Source organism: Mustela nigripes, chromosome 5, assembly GCF_022355385.1.
Source record: "Mustela nigripes isolate SB6536 chromosome 5, MUSNIG.SB6536, whole genome shotgun sequence".
Lineage (NCBI taxonomy): Eukaryota > Metazoa > Chordata > Mammalia > Carnivora > Mustelidae > Mustela > Mustela nigripes.
Genome location: NC_081561.1, coordinates 26,660,352 through 26,671,244, shown reverse-complemented (window position 1 = coordinate 26,671,244; position 10,893 = coordinate 26,660,352). Strand labels below are relative to the sequence as shown.

At 60.3% G+C, this 10,893-nt stretch overlaps 2 protein-coding genes across 4 annotated transcripts in view; one reads left to right on the top strand and one right to left on the bottom strand.

Annotated features, from left to right (window-relative positions):
* The window catches only part of PPP1R11 (protein phosphatase 1 regulatory inhibitor subunit 11), an 8,200-nt gene extending 5,472 nt beyond the window's left edge, over positions 1-2,728 (top strand). For 2 of the 3 annotated variants that reach the window (XM_059399703.1, XM_059399702.1), the window contains exons 2-3: positions 1,023-1,131; positions 1,483-1,701. In XM_059399703.1, coding sequence (XP_059255686.1) covers positions 1,023-1,131; positions 1,483-1,682 — 309 coding nt within the window. In that variant the 3' untranslated portion in view covers positions 1,683-1,701. Of the gene's footprint in view, positions 1-1,022; positions 1,132-1,482; positions 1,702-2,544 lie in introns of those variants that run through there. The other variant, XM_059399701.1, reaches the window with a different exon arrangement.
* Positions 2,665-7,712, bottom strand: RNF39 (ring finger protein 39). The gene is made up of 4 exons (XM_059399700.1): positions 7,108-7,712; positions 5,605-5,627; positions 5,328-5,419; positions 2,665-3,884 (listed from the first exon to the last, which is right to left on the bottom strand). Exons 1-4 carry the CDS (start codon positions 7,468-7,470, stop codon positions 3,304-3,306), a joined length of 1,059 nt encoding a protein of 352 aa, XP_059255683.1. The 5' UTR covers positions 7,471-7,712; the 3' UTR covers positions 2,665-3,303.
* Positions 7,713-10,893: the final 3,181 nt, after the last annotated feature.

Genomic DNA, 10,893 nt, shown 5'->3' with positions numbered 1-10,893 from the left:
GGAGGCCGTCTGGGGTGGGGACACGGAGCAGGGTCCGACGGGGGTGCGGGGGAGACCGCCCGGGGTGGGGACAGGGAATAGGGAGTCAGAGAGGGGACATGGAGCAGGGTCCGAGTGGGGATGCGGCCGATGCTGCCCGGGCAGACGACATAGAGTAGGGTCCGAGTGGAATGTGGGTGATGCTGCCCAGGGTGGGGACACGGAGCAGGGTCCGAGTGCGGTTGCGGGGGTGGGGGATGCTGCCCGGGGTGGTGGGGAGACCCAAGGATAGGACGTAGGGGGCTGAGGAGCGAGGGAGGTGCCGGGGGACCATGAAGGTTCTGTGAGAAAGCACGGCTGGAGGCCCGCTGGGGGGCAGTTTGCCCAGAAGCACACTTGTCAATAAGTATTTGTTGAACGGGTGACTCTAAAGGGAACCAGAAGAAATGAGCGAACCAGACGGAGGAGGTGGAGATAGTATTGTGAGAAATCAGAACAGATGAAAATAGAGAAAGGAGTAGCATTTTTGCAAAAAACAGGTTAAGTTGCTTTCAAAGGGCAGAGGTGTCTTGGGCTTCAGAGCCCCTGGGTTAAGGGCGTTTAAATGATAGAGATGCCAGGGTGCTAGGGAGTAGGTGGGCAGGAAGGGGGTCGCAGGCTTGAGAGAGGTCTGGGAAAAAGGAGATCAAAGCGCGGGTATGGGGGACTGAGTGAATAATGTCCCACCAGGGATGATTTGGGGAGGAAGACAGAGAAACAGGGAGGGTTATGTTTTCTTTTGAAGAGTTGCTGGGACCTTCCATAGGTTCCAAATTGTGTCTTCTCTGTATCCGAGCAGTCATGGAGAACGTTCGAATCCCCAGGGATTCCTGGAGGGCAAAGGCCTGTAGTGTTCTGTCCCCTCCCAGCATGCAGCTCCTCTGCTGCCATGTCTGTGCCCCTGCTTGCCCTGGGGCCTGGAGGAGAGGAGCCCCCAGGGAGGGAGTGGGGAAGATCAGCCTCGGGGAGCTAGAGAGGTATGCCCGTCCCTCTTCACCTTCCAGGAGAACCGGAGCCTGACCATCAAGCTTCGGAAACGGAAGCCAGAGAAAAAGGTAGAGTGGACGAGTGACACTGTGGACAACGAACACATGGGCCGCCGCTCATCAAAATGTGAGTGATCGTCGGCCACCAGCAGCCACCGTGCTCTGGCGCAGCCTGCGGTCCTGTTCCTGGCTTCAGGGAGACGAGGTTCAAGTAGAGGGAGCGAGGTGGGAATAGGCCGAGGCCTGAAGGCAGGAGGTGTCAGAGCCAGGAGAAGTGGAGCGGTGGGTTCCTGGCAGAAAGGACCGGGGTTTGGGCGCCTCAGCCCCAGGGGTGGGCCTGGGGACGCGGGATCCTGGAAGGGAGAAGGAGCCAATGGTGGGAGTAGGAGTTTTTACTGAGATCCATGGGAGTGGAAGCAACTGTACATCCGTCCTAACTTCTGCTCCTTTTTTACCGGGCTCCTCCTTCCAAATCCAGGCTGCTGTATTTACGAGAAGCCTCGGGCCTTTGGCGAGAGCTCCACGGAGAGCGATGAGGAGGAAGAGGAGGGCTGTGGTCATACACACTGTGTACGGGGCCACAAAGGACGGCGTCGTGCAACCCCAGGACCGAGCCCCAGCACCCCTCCCCAGCCTCCTGACCCCTCCCAGCCCCCTCCAGGGCCAATGCAGCACTAAATTCCTCTGTCCCCCACCATTCCTGTGTCTGTCTGGCCCTGAATGTATTCATGTGGCTACCTGGGGACTAAACCCATGGTTTGGTCCCTCCTCCAGCCCCTCCTCCTCTCTCCTCTGCCTGAGGGAGGGAAGGGGGAGAGGAGGGTAGGCAGAGATCCTGGAATTCTGACTTGCTGCTGCTCCAGAACCCAGACTTCTGGGTTCCCCCAGCACTCATTTCTCCTCCCAGTACTCATCCTCTGTTCTCCAGGGATCCAGGCGCCTAGGTCCCGGTCTGTTGCCCTTGTTCTCACTGCCAAACTGTCTGTCCTGGGATGCAGTTAGCTTGGCCCCTTGCATTCTCCCCTTGAGTCCCAAGCACTTAACTTGGGTTTTCAGCAGCCCTAGCTTTCACTGCCAGGGGTCCCAGTCAGATTGGGGGCAGTCTTGTCCCAGCTGTGCCTGTTAACCCTGGCTCTGAGCGCTTCCAGGAATGGACTTATATAATTGGAACTTCTAGTCCTTGCTTGTGGGATGGGAGGCCTCGTGGGAGACCTCAGGGCTCTCAGGGAGCTCCAGCCCTTCCCTTCTCCTGCCCTCCGGAGGAGTTGGGAAAGGGGTCTTTGCTTTCTCCCTGTTAATGGGACATGGGAAAGGAAACAGTAGTGGCCTCTCCTCACCCTTCTCATAGGATACAGGATTTCCAACAAAGCCATCCTGAAGACTGGTCACTTAGAGCCCACTGTCTCCTCTGCCTTCTGGCTTCAGAGACAGACCCAGCATAGTGTTAGGGCCCTGGGTCCCTAGGAGAGGAAGGAAAAGAGAGGGAGCAAAGAGATGGGGATATGTCCCCTATACTACACTCTTACCCCTTCCTTCCTAGGCTTTGATGTTCCTGCCAGCCCAGATGTCCAGCTCTCAGCCCTCCCCACTCCTTACTGGGATCTTGGCATCATTTTCGCGGCTTCTTGCCATGCACAGTTGCAAAGATGAGTCAAAAACATACCACCACTGAGATCTCATTTATTGCCACAGATGCACAAAATAAATAACCCAGCATCACAAAACGTGTTAAATATGGGCCCATTTATACATACGGAGAAAGATGTGAAGCCGTAGATGAGGAGCAGCTTGGGTGTCCAGGCCATTCCCAGTAGAGGAGAGAGCGATAGCACCACTGGTTCCTTACAGGGGGAGTCTCGGGGAGGTTCCAAAGGGGGAAAGGCTGTGAGCGTGGAAAGCAGGCCTCATGGAGTAGGGCGGCCTGCCCCCTGCTCAGAAAGCTTAGTAAGCATCCTAGGAGGCCCTGGGACCCAGGCCAGAGTCTTGAAGAGGGAGCTCAGATTGGACAGGTCAGGGAGGCCTGAGGCTTCGAGCTGTGGAGAAGGACTGTGCATTTCCTCCAGACGGGGAGAGGCCTGAGCAGGCAGTAAGGCCCTTTGCGTCCGTCCTGCCGCAGCGTCCGGGTGTGGACGAGCATAAGGCCGGACGGGAGAGGTGAGGCAGGAAGTAGCCCGAGGTGGCGGTGGCACCGCGTCCGAACTCGGCCCTGGGTGTGGATGTGGACACTGAGGCTGTGTGGATGAGCGCGGACGGCCTGGCTGGCGCCTACGAGGCCGCTGGCGGCGGGTGTGGGTGGGTCTCAGCCTTCGGCCGGCACGATGCGGAGCGGGGCGCGGGCATCGCGAGTGCAGAGCAGCGGGAAGACACGCTCCCCCAGGGGCCCGGGCGCCTGGAAGGCGAAGAGCAGGTCCAGCGAGCGGCCGTCGTAGAAGGCCACGCGGCCACGTTCCCAGTCCAAGTCCACGCGGATGCGGCGCGGCGGGGGCCCGGCGCCGCCCAGCGGAGTGGGCTCGGGAGCCGTGAGGGCCCACAGGCGGCCGCCGCGGCCCTCCACGGCCCACACCGCCCCCGCGGGGCACAGCCCCACGCGGCCCTTGCGACGCACGGACTCTCCGGCCGCCCCCACGGCGTAGCGGCTCTCGTTGTCGTCCTCATCCTCCCCGGAGGAGTCCGGGCCAGAGGCCGCCTCGGCAGTCTCCACCTCCCAGCAGTGCCGGCCGGCCCCAAAGCCCTGTGCGCCCAGCACCGCGGGGAGCTGATCGAAGCGCGCGGGGCCGTCGGGGGGCGCGGGTGTCCCTGGGGGGGCCAGTCGGACGCTGCGGCGGTCCGCCGAGATGAGCAGGCGGCGGTGGGCGGTGCCAGGGTCCAGGGTCAGGTCGGCTGTGTGGGGACAGGCAGGAAAGGAGGGCTTGAGGGGCTTTCCGACTCCGAGGCGGGAGGATCAGGCGGTGTGCGGCAGAGGGTACCCCGGAGGCCTCGCGGCAGCGCCCGAGGCCACAGAAGCCTAAGTGGGGCAAGGTCTAGAAAAGGGAGGGCGCGGGCAGCTCTCAGCCTGCACCCACGCTCTGCTTGTGTTGATCTGGGTTTGGACAAGGATTGTGGTGAGCGTGGGGGGTGGGTAGGGTGCAAAGGCGGAAGGAAAGCTTGCCTCTCCTTTGTGTGTGGGGTGGGGAGAAGCTGAGCCAGTCCAGCTTGCAGGGAAGCCCAAGGACTGGTACCTCCCTCTGCTCTGTCCGGGGTGGGCCTGGAGCTGGGTCTGCGGGGTGGGGAAGGTGGCTGGCAAGGGAAGGACAGACAGACACTGGGACCCCAAGGGCAGGTGGGAACGGACCAGCTTGCTGCTTTCAGAAGATGGGACAGAGAGAGAGGGACAGCGGTGAGAGCCAGAGGGACCCGAGTATTCGCGGCTGTGTGTGGGGTTTGCGTTTGAGGTAAGGTTTCTGAATTGGGGGTGCTAGAAGCAATCGGGGTTGGGGGAGATGGTGGGTGATCAAGATGGTGGAGTATCTTTGGCAGGTTTTTTTGTTGACTTTTAACATTTTATGTTTAAATCATCCCGACATCCAGCATGGGGCTTGAACTCACAGCCCTGTGATCAAGAGTCACAGGCTCCACAGATGGAGCCAGTCAGGCGCCCCTCTGGCAGCTGAGAAAAGGCAGAGGGCAGCTCTGGTAGTGGGCAGAGAGGGCACTCCCCAGGAGCTTCAGAGAGATGGGAAGTCTCCTGGAGAGGAGTAATGGGACAGGGCAGAAGTGGCTGGTGCTTTGTTTGTTGGGAGAGTAGGGCGCTGGGCTGTGGGCACTGAGGACACCGTTATGTGCCCAGTCGTGTGCCCCCCGGAAGGTGTGCTGCAGTCTCCCAGCACTTCACGATGTGAATTTCGTTGGAAATAGGGTCTTTACAGAGGAAATTAAGTTAAAATGAGGGCATTAGGGGAGGCCATAGTCCAATATGACTGCAGTCTTTATAAGAAGAGGGAATTTGGACCCAGAGACTAATGAGTACCGGGAGAAACCATGTAAAGAAGACACAGGAAGAAGGCCGTCTTCGGGCCACCGAACCCCTGAGGCTCCCAGATGCTAGGAGGGAGGCAGGGAACAGATTCACCCTCCTGCCTTCGAAGGAAGCAATCCTGCCAACTTCTCCTCCCAAAACCACGACAGCAAGTTTCTGATGTCTAAGCCACTCGGTATGTGGTGCTCTGCTAAGCGGCCCTAGGACACTAATACAGACGTCAGAGAAGACCTGAGCAGGTTTGAGAGAGAAAAGGAAGCAAGCCCGAGACACACCGTCCCTCGGTGCGGTCCCTTTGCCCTCCTCACCCGTCAGTCTGTGGAGCATGTTTTTCACCACCGGGTAATCTTCGGGGAGGTCATCATCTGAGTTAGATGACTTGGGTCTTGGGGCATCGAGTCTGCACAGATGAGGGAGAAAGGTCAGGCAATCAGGTGACGCCCTCTGCCGTCGGCTGCCCTCCCCTCACCCCACTCACTCCCCGGAGCAAGAAACCTGTCCGTGAGTGGGGCTGTGAGCCCATGGAAAAGGTGATGGACGTGGTGGCCCGTAGTGGAAAGGAAGGGGCGGTAAGACGGAACTCACCTTCTCCATGTCTTCCTTATATCCTGGCATGGGCAGAAGAAAACACGATGTGAGCCCTGGGCTTTGTCCTCAGGACCCCTGGCCCTCTTCCCCTCCCCCAGGCAGCTGGATCTCCGTCGGTGAGCTCCCTGTCACCTCTCAAAGTGATCTCGCTGCCTCTCTGTCCCCTCTCACGGCCCATCCTTCCTGCCCATCGTCATCTACTGCTCCCTCCCCCTCCTCAAGGCCCCCCTTTCCCTTCCCCAGCCCGGCCCAGGCCTTTTTTCTGCCCCCACTTAGCTCCCAGAGTCATTACCTTTGCTGATGCCTCCCTCAGCCTCATTCTGTCTCTCTCCGTGGTCCCCTGCCCTGTCTACCTTCCAGAGGGTGTCCTCCTGTCCATCAATCCATCAGACAGACCAAACACCCAGAGCCTGGGGCTAAGAGTTGGTACATAAAAGCCTTCTAACAAAGCTGCTTCCCCTGTTGCCATAAAAGCCCGGGGGCGTTTATTGGGCCCTTTGCGTTGTGTCCGTCACACTGGCCAAAGAGGCAGCTGGACTTGGATGTGTCCCAGACGTCCTGCGGATCTGCAGGATACCGTGGGAACCAGGAGGAGCAGCGCATGCTCCGCCCCCCAAATACCAGCGTCCACCTGCCCGTGTCAGGGTCCCTTGGGGATGACTGGAGCAGACCGGGGTGGTGCCGAAGGGAAGAGAGTTAAGGCAATTTGCCTAATTATGCCAATTACACCTGGACTAATTAGGTCTGTGTAGACTTCAAAGTGTGCAAGCAACACCCGAGACCGGCTAGGCTGCTGGGAAGAAGCAGCTCAGGAATCCGGGACGCCTGGGGGGCCGGGCAAGGGAATGGGGCTGGTTGAAGAGGGGCGCGGCGGGGGGCGGGATGGGATGAGGGGCAGGAGCCAGAGGTCCCCGCGGCGCGTGCGCCAGGCCTCCAGCGGTCGCCGCCCCCGCCAGGGGCCCTGGGAGGCGCGGAGGACGCCCGGCGCGGCTCGGGCCGAGCCCGCGGCTGACCCCTCTGCGCTCCCGGGGTGTTTGGATCTGCTTTCCCTCCCTCGCGCCCTCCTGACAGACCCTCCTTCCCTGGCCCTGCACTCCGGCTGGTTCTCGCTCTGCGCTCGCTGGTTCTGACCCCGCTGGGCGCGCAGGCCCCGCGCAGGCCCCGCGCCCTCCGGGACTCTCTCCGGGTCCCCACCTCCCCCGCGCGCAGCGGCGTCCCTCCGCGTCCCCCGCAGCTCCCGCGCTCTGCCGAGGGCTCCGGAGGCCCTGCGTGCCGTCCAGCCCTCCGACCTCTGGGTACAGTGTCAGGCTCCTTCCCCTTGTCCTTCCTGGAAACTCTCACGGCACTACAGGGGTTTGGGGTCAGGCCCGCGACCCCTCGTTCTTTGCTTGTCTCAGATCCATTCTTTGCCTAAACTTCCATGAGGGCCCCGCCCCCGGAAAGCCCTGTCTCGGACTTCCAGCAGCCGCCGCGGATCCGCGACGCGCGACCCTGCCTTACCTCTCCGTGCGGATCCAGGCAGCCCATGGTGGGGATGCGGCCCCCTCTGCGCCTCCCCGCGCGGGCCCCGGGCTCAGCCAGCTTCTCCCGCAGCCCCCGGCTGATGCGCACCTCCACCGCCAGCCGCACGTTGGACCTCAGGCTGCGGCGGGGACACGGCTGGCCGCAGCAGGGGCAGGCGGTGGGGGGCGCCGGGGCGCCTGCGGCCGGCGGGGCGCCCCAGCAGCGGGCCAGGCACGCGCGGCAGAAGCTGTGCTCGCACGCCAGCAGCACCGGGTCCTCGAAGGGGCCCCCGCACAGCGGGCACGTCGCCAGCTGCTCCAGACGCTCCACCAGCCCCGGGCCCAGCTCGGGCGCCTCCATGGGGAGCGCGCGTCCGGGCGCCCACCCTTCCGCGACCCCCGCGGCCGCCTCCCAGCGCGCGCTCGGCGAACCACGCCTGCTGCTGGCGGATTGGGGGACCCTCTCTCCGGCCGGCGCATGAACTTTTGGACGCTGCCCTGACGCCCTCCAGGGACAGCCTCGCTGCCTTCCAGCAGGCTCGAGCTCCGCCGCGCTCCCCGCCGCGTCGGGTTTTATAGGGAGGAGGAGGCCCCCGCGGCGGGTAAACAGGCCTTGCGTAACAGCTCATCTGGTTCTCCGGCTTCCCGGGCAGGGTTTGGGGGAGGAGGGCGGGAGGAAAGGACTCGTGGGCCCTCCAGGCCAGGGGGTGGTCGGGAGGGGGCGCTCCTGGGGCAAGGCGGCGCCCGGTGGGGAGGGCAGCCCCTCGTCATCCCTCCCGGGGCCTGAATCTCCCCTTCCCCCGGGCCTGTGCTGTGCGGGTGGGCAAGGGGCCCAGTCTCGCTGTTGGCATGGGTGCCCGCATCGCCAGGGTGTGAGTCATAACAGGTGGCCGGCACACCTACATCTGGGGGCCGGGGGCGGACGCCGGGATCCTGGCTCCTGGGGCTCCGCAGGCCTCATGTTGGTGTGTGCTGTCATCCAGGCGGCTCTCTCCGTCTTCCTGCCTTCCCTATTAAGGGCTTAGGAACAGTCTGAAGCTTTGGGGTAAAGGGTGGGGAGCAGGCGCCCACACTCCTGCCTCTGGCTGGCTCCCAGCGCGGCTCTTAGGACTCTCTTCCTATGTCTCTCTAGTTCTTTCTTCCCATTTTTCCTGGTGTATGTTTCCATTTCCACGGGTCTCTCTCTCCCCGTCTTTGGGACGTACCCAGGGGTTATCTATTTCAAATCTCTTGGTAAACAGCCGTGGGGAGAGCTGGCGTGGCCAAGCTCCCACAGCAAGGGAGTAAGCAGGAGTGCAGCCAGACCAGATCTGATCTGTGCCCTTGCTGTGACTCCGCCCTCTGCCTCTTCCATTCCAGATGCTTTCTCGGTGTTTTCCCGGCCCTCACCTCCATCTCGACCCTCTCCCTAGTTCCTGGCCAGGCCCGCCTCACGCTAGGCCTCTCTGTGAGGATCCCCTGGAGGCCTTGTGAAGAAGTAAACATCCAGATGCCCACGACTGTGATCGCAGGCGCCGCTGAGCAAACGCGCCCGTGCACATTCCCCACGGCGCCCACGCTTACGGACAGAGGCACTCACACTGTGCCGGCGCCACGGATATGCCCAGATACTCCTGTGCACGCTGAATGTCACTGGGACGGACAGCCAGTATTACTCAGGGACAGAGAGACGTACTTAAAGAAAACACGCAAAGAGACAGCCTGTCATTAGCTTTCTTGTCAATGAGAACAACAGTCCGGCAGCAGTAAGCCTTTATGGGGCAGCCGCTTGGAGATAAACGTCATAAAGATAAAACACAATAAAGATCAGGCGGCCCTCAGGCATCCTGGTCCTTCCCTCCGCTCCATACTTACTGGGGAGACACTCAAATTGGACACCCTGATAACCCAACACAAATAAACCCGTGTATCCTTATCCCAGAACGAACCTCCCGGCCCAGCGCTCATAAAACCCACAGCTACACAAGCAAAACACAGCAAACATGACCCAAACCTATGGGCTAAATGGCTTTCATGTTGTGCTAGCCAGAGTCCCGGTCCCCCAAAGACGTCCACGTCTTAATTCCTGGAACCTGTGACTGCGTTCCTTCTCAGGGCAGAGAGGAATAAAGCTTGCCCATGGCATTTGGGCTGCTGATCTGCTGAGTCTGGAATCATGAGATTATCCAAGTGGGTCCAGCGTGATCACAAGCACCCCTGAAGGGGAGGACAGCAGGGGAGAGAAGTGCGGTAGGTCCTCAGTCCCCCCGTGGGCTTGGAGGGCTGAGGGAGGGGCCATGAGCACAGGGAGTGGGTGGTCTCCAGAAGCCGGAGGAGGAAGGCAGGGTTTTCCAGGAGGAGCCCAGGCCTGCCCACATCTTGACTTCAGCACAGTGGGACCCATCTTAGACTTCAGAGTTCAGACACGAGTCTGTGATCATGCTGTAGCCACAAGCTGCAAAGGAATCCGAGTGCTTTCCCTTTTCCCTCCATCTCTCATCCTTTGGGGCCGTCTGCTTCATCACGTTTTCTGTATTTCCCTGGTCCCTTCTCTTTGTTTCTCTTCCTTTAGATTGCTTCGTTTTCTTGGTTCCGTCCCCAACTCAAGTCCTGTTATACGTTGGGTCCTTTCTAGATCGGGCCTGGAGCATTGGGGGAAGGCCTCCAGGCATCTGCGGATACCCACATTGTCGGGGGTCCCCGGGCCTTGCTGTGGTACCTGTGCTGGGCCGTGCAGTAGCATGGTCTGGGGAACTTTTCAACTCCCCGTGTCCAGGACACACTTCAGATCAAAGAAACAGAATCTCGGGATGTGTGAGGCATCGGGAGTTGTTTTGTTTTTGTTTTAAAGATTTTATTTATTTATTTGACAGACAGATCACAAGTAGACAGAGAGGCAGGCAGGGTGGGGGGTTGGGGAAGCAGCCTCCCCGCTGAGCAGAGAGCCCGATATGGGGCTTGACATGGGGCTCCATCCCAGGACTCCGGGATCATGACCTGAGCCAAAGGCAGAGGCTTCAACCCATTGAGCCATTGTGTGGGCTTGGCTTGCCGTGCCTGGATCCTGCCTCCGCTGGCGCCACGCCGATGCAGGTACCCCAGCATCGGGAGTTTTAAAAGCTTTCCAGGTTCCAGTGTTCACCCGCGGGGCAAGTGAACCTGCCCTCCCCATCTCACTGGGCTCACTGGGACGTCTTCTGTTTTTGGTGCTTGAGCATAGAAGGCTGATGTCACAGCCGGGCCTTTGCTCTTGTGGCTGCTTCTGGGGAGCCCCTCTGGCTCCAGAGCTGGGCGTAACTGGGTCCGTCTCGTCCTTCAGGGCTCAGCTCAGATGGGGCATAGCCACCAGAGGACGTCTTTCAGTACTGTATCTCCAGTAGTTTTTCTCAAAGACACTCACTATCTCTTTACCCGGATTTACTCTCTTCGTGGATTTTCTCACCATCTGAAATGATCTGTTTCTATGTTTTGAGCTGTTTCTATCTACCAGTAGGTAGTTTTGTGGGAACAGGAACCTGGCTTCCCATTGCTGGCCTGAACGTAGAACAGTGCCTTGCACACGGCAGGTCTCGGTGAACACGTGCCCGGTCGCTGAACGGCCCGCCACCCCTTGGGCAGGGAGAGAGGCTCTTCTGACAGACTCTGCTTAGACTTTCTTTCTTTTTTTTTTTTAAAGATTTTATTTATTTATTTGACAGAGAGAAATCACAAGTAGATGGGGAGGCAGGCAGAGAGAGAGAAAGAGAGAGGGAAGCAGGCTCCCTGCTGAGCAGAGAGCCCGATGCGGGACTCGATCCCAGGATTT

Excerpts from the sequence above, each read along its gene's own strand:
- RNF39 (XM_059399700.1), bottom strand. The coding sequence starts at position 7,470 with ATGGAGGCGCCCGAGCTGGGCCCGGGGCTGGTGGAGCGTCTGGAGCAG. Across the intron at positions 5,628-7,107 it reads GCCTGGATCCGCACGGAGAG|GATATAAGGAAGACATGGAG; the intron begins GTAAGGCAGGGT and ends TGCCCATGCCAG. Across the intron at positions 5,420-5,604 it reads ATAAGGAAGACATGGAGAAG|ACTCGATGCCCCAAGACCCA; the intron begins GTGAGTTCCGTC and ends TCATCTGTGCAG.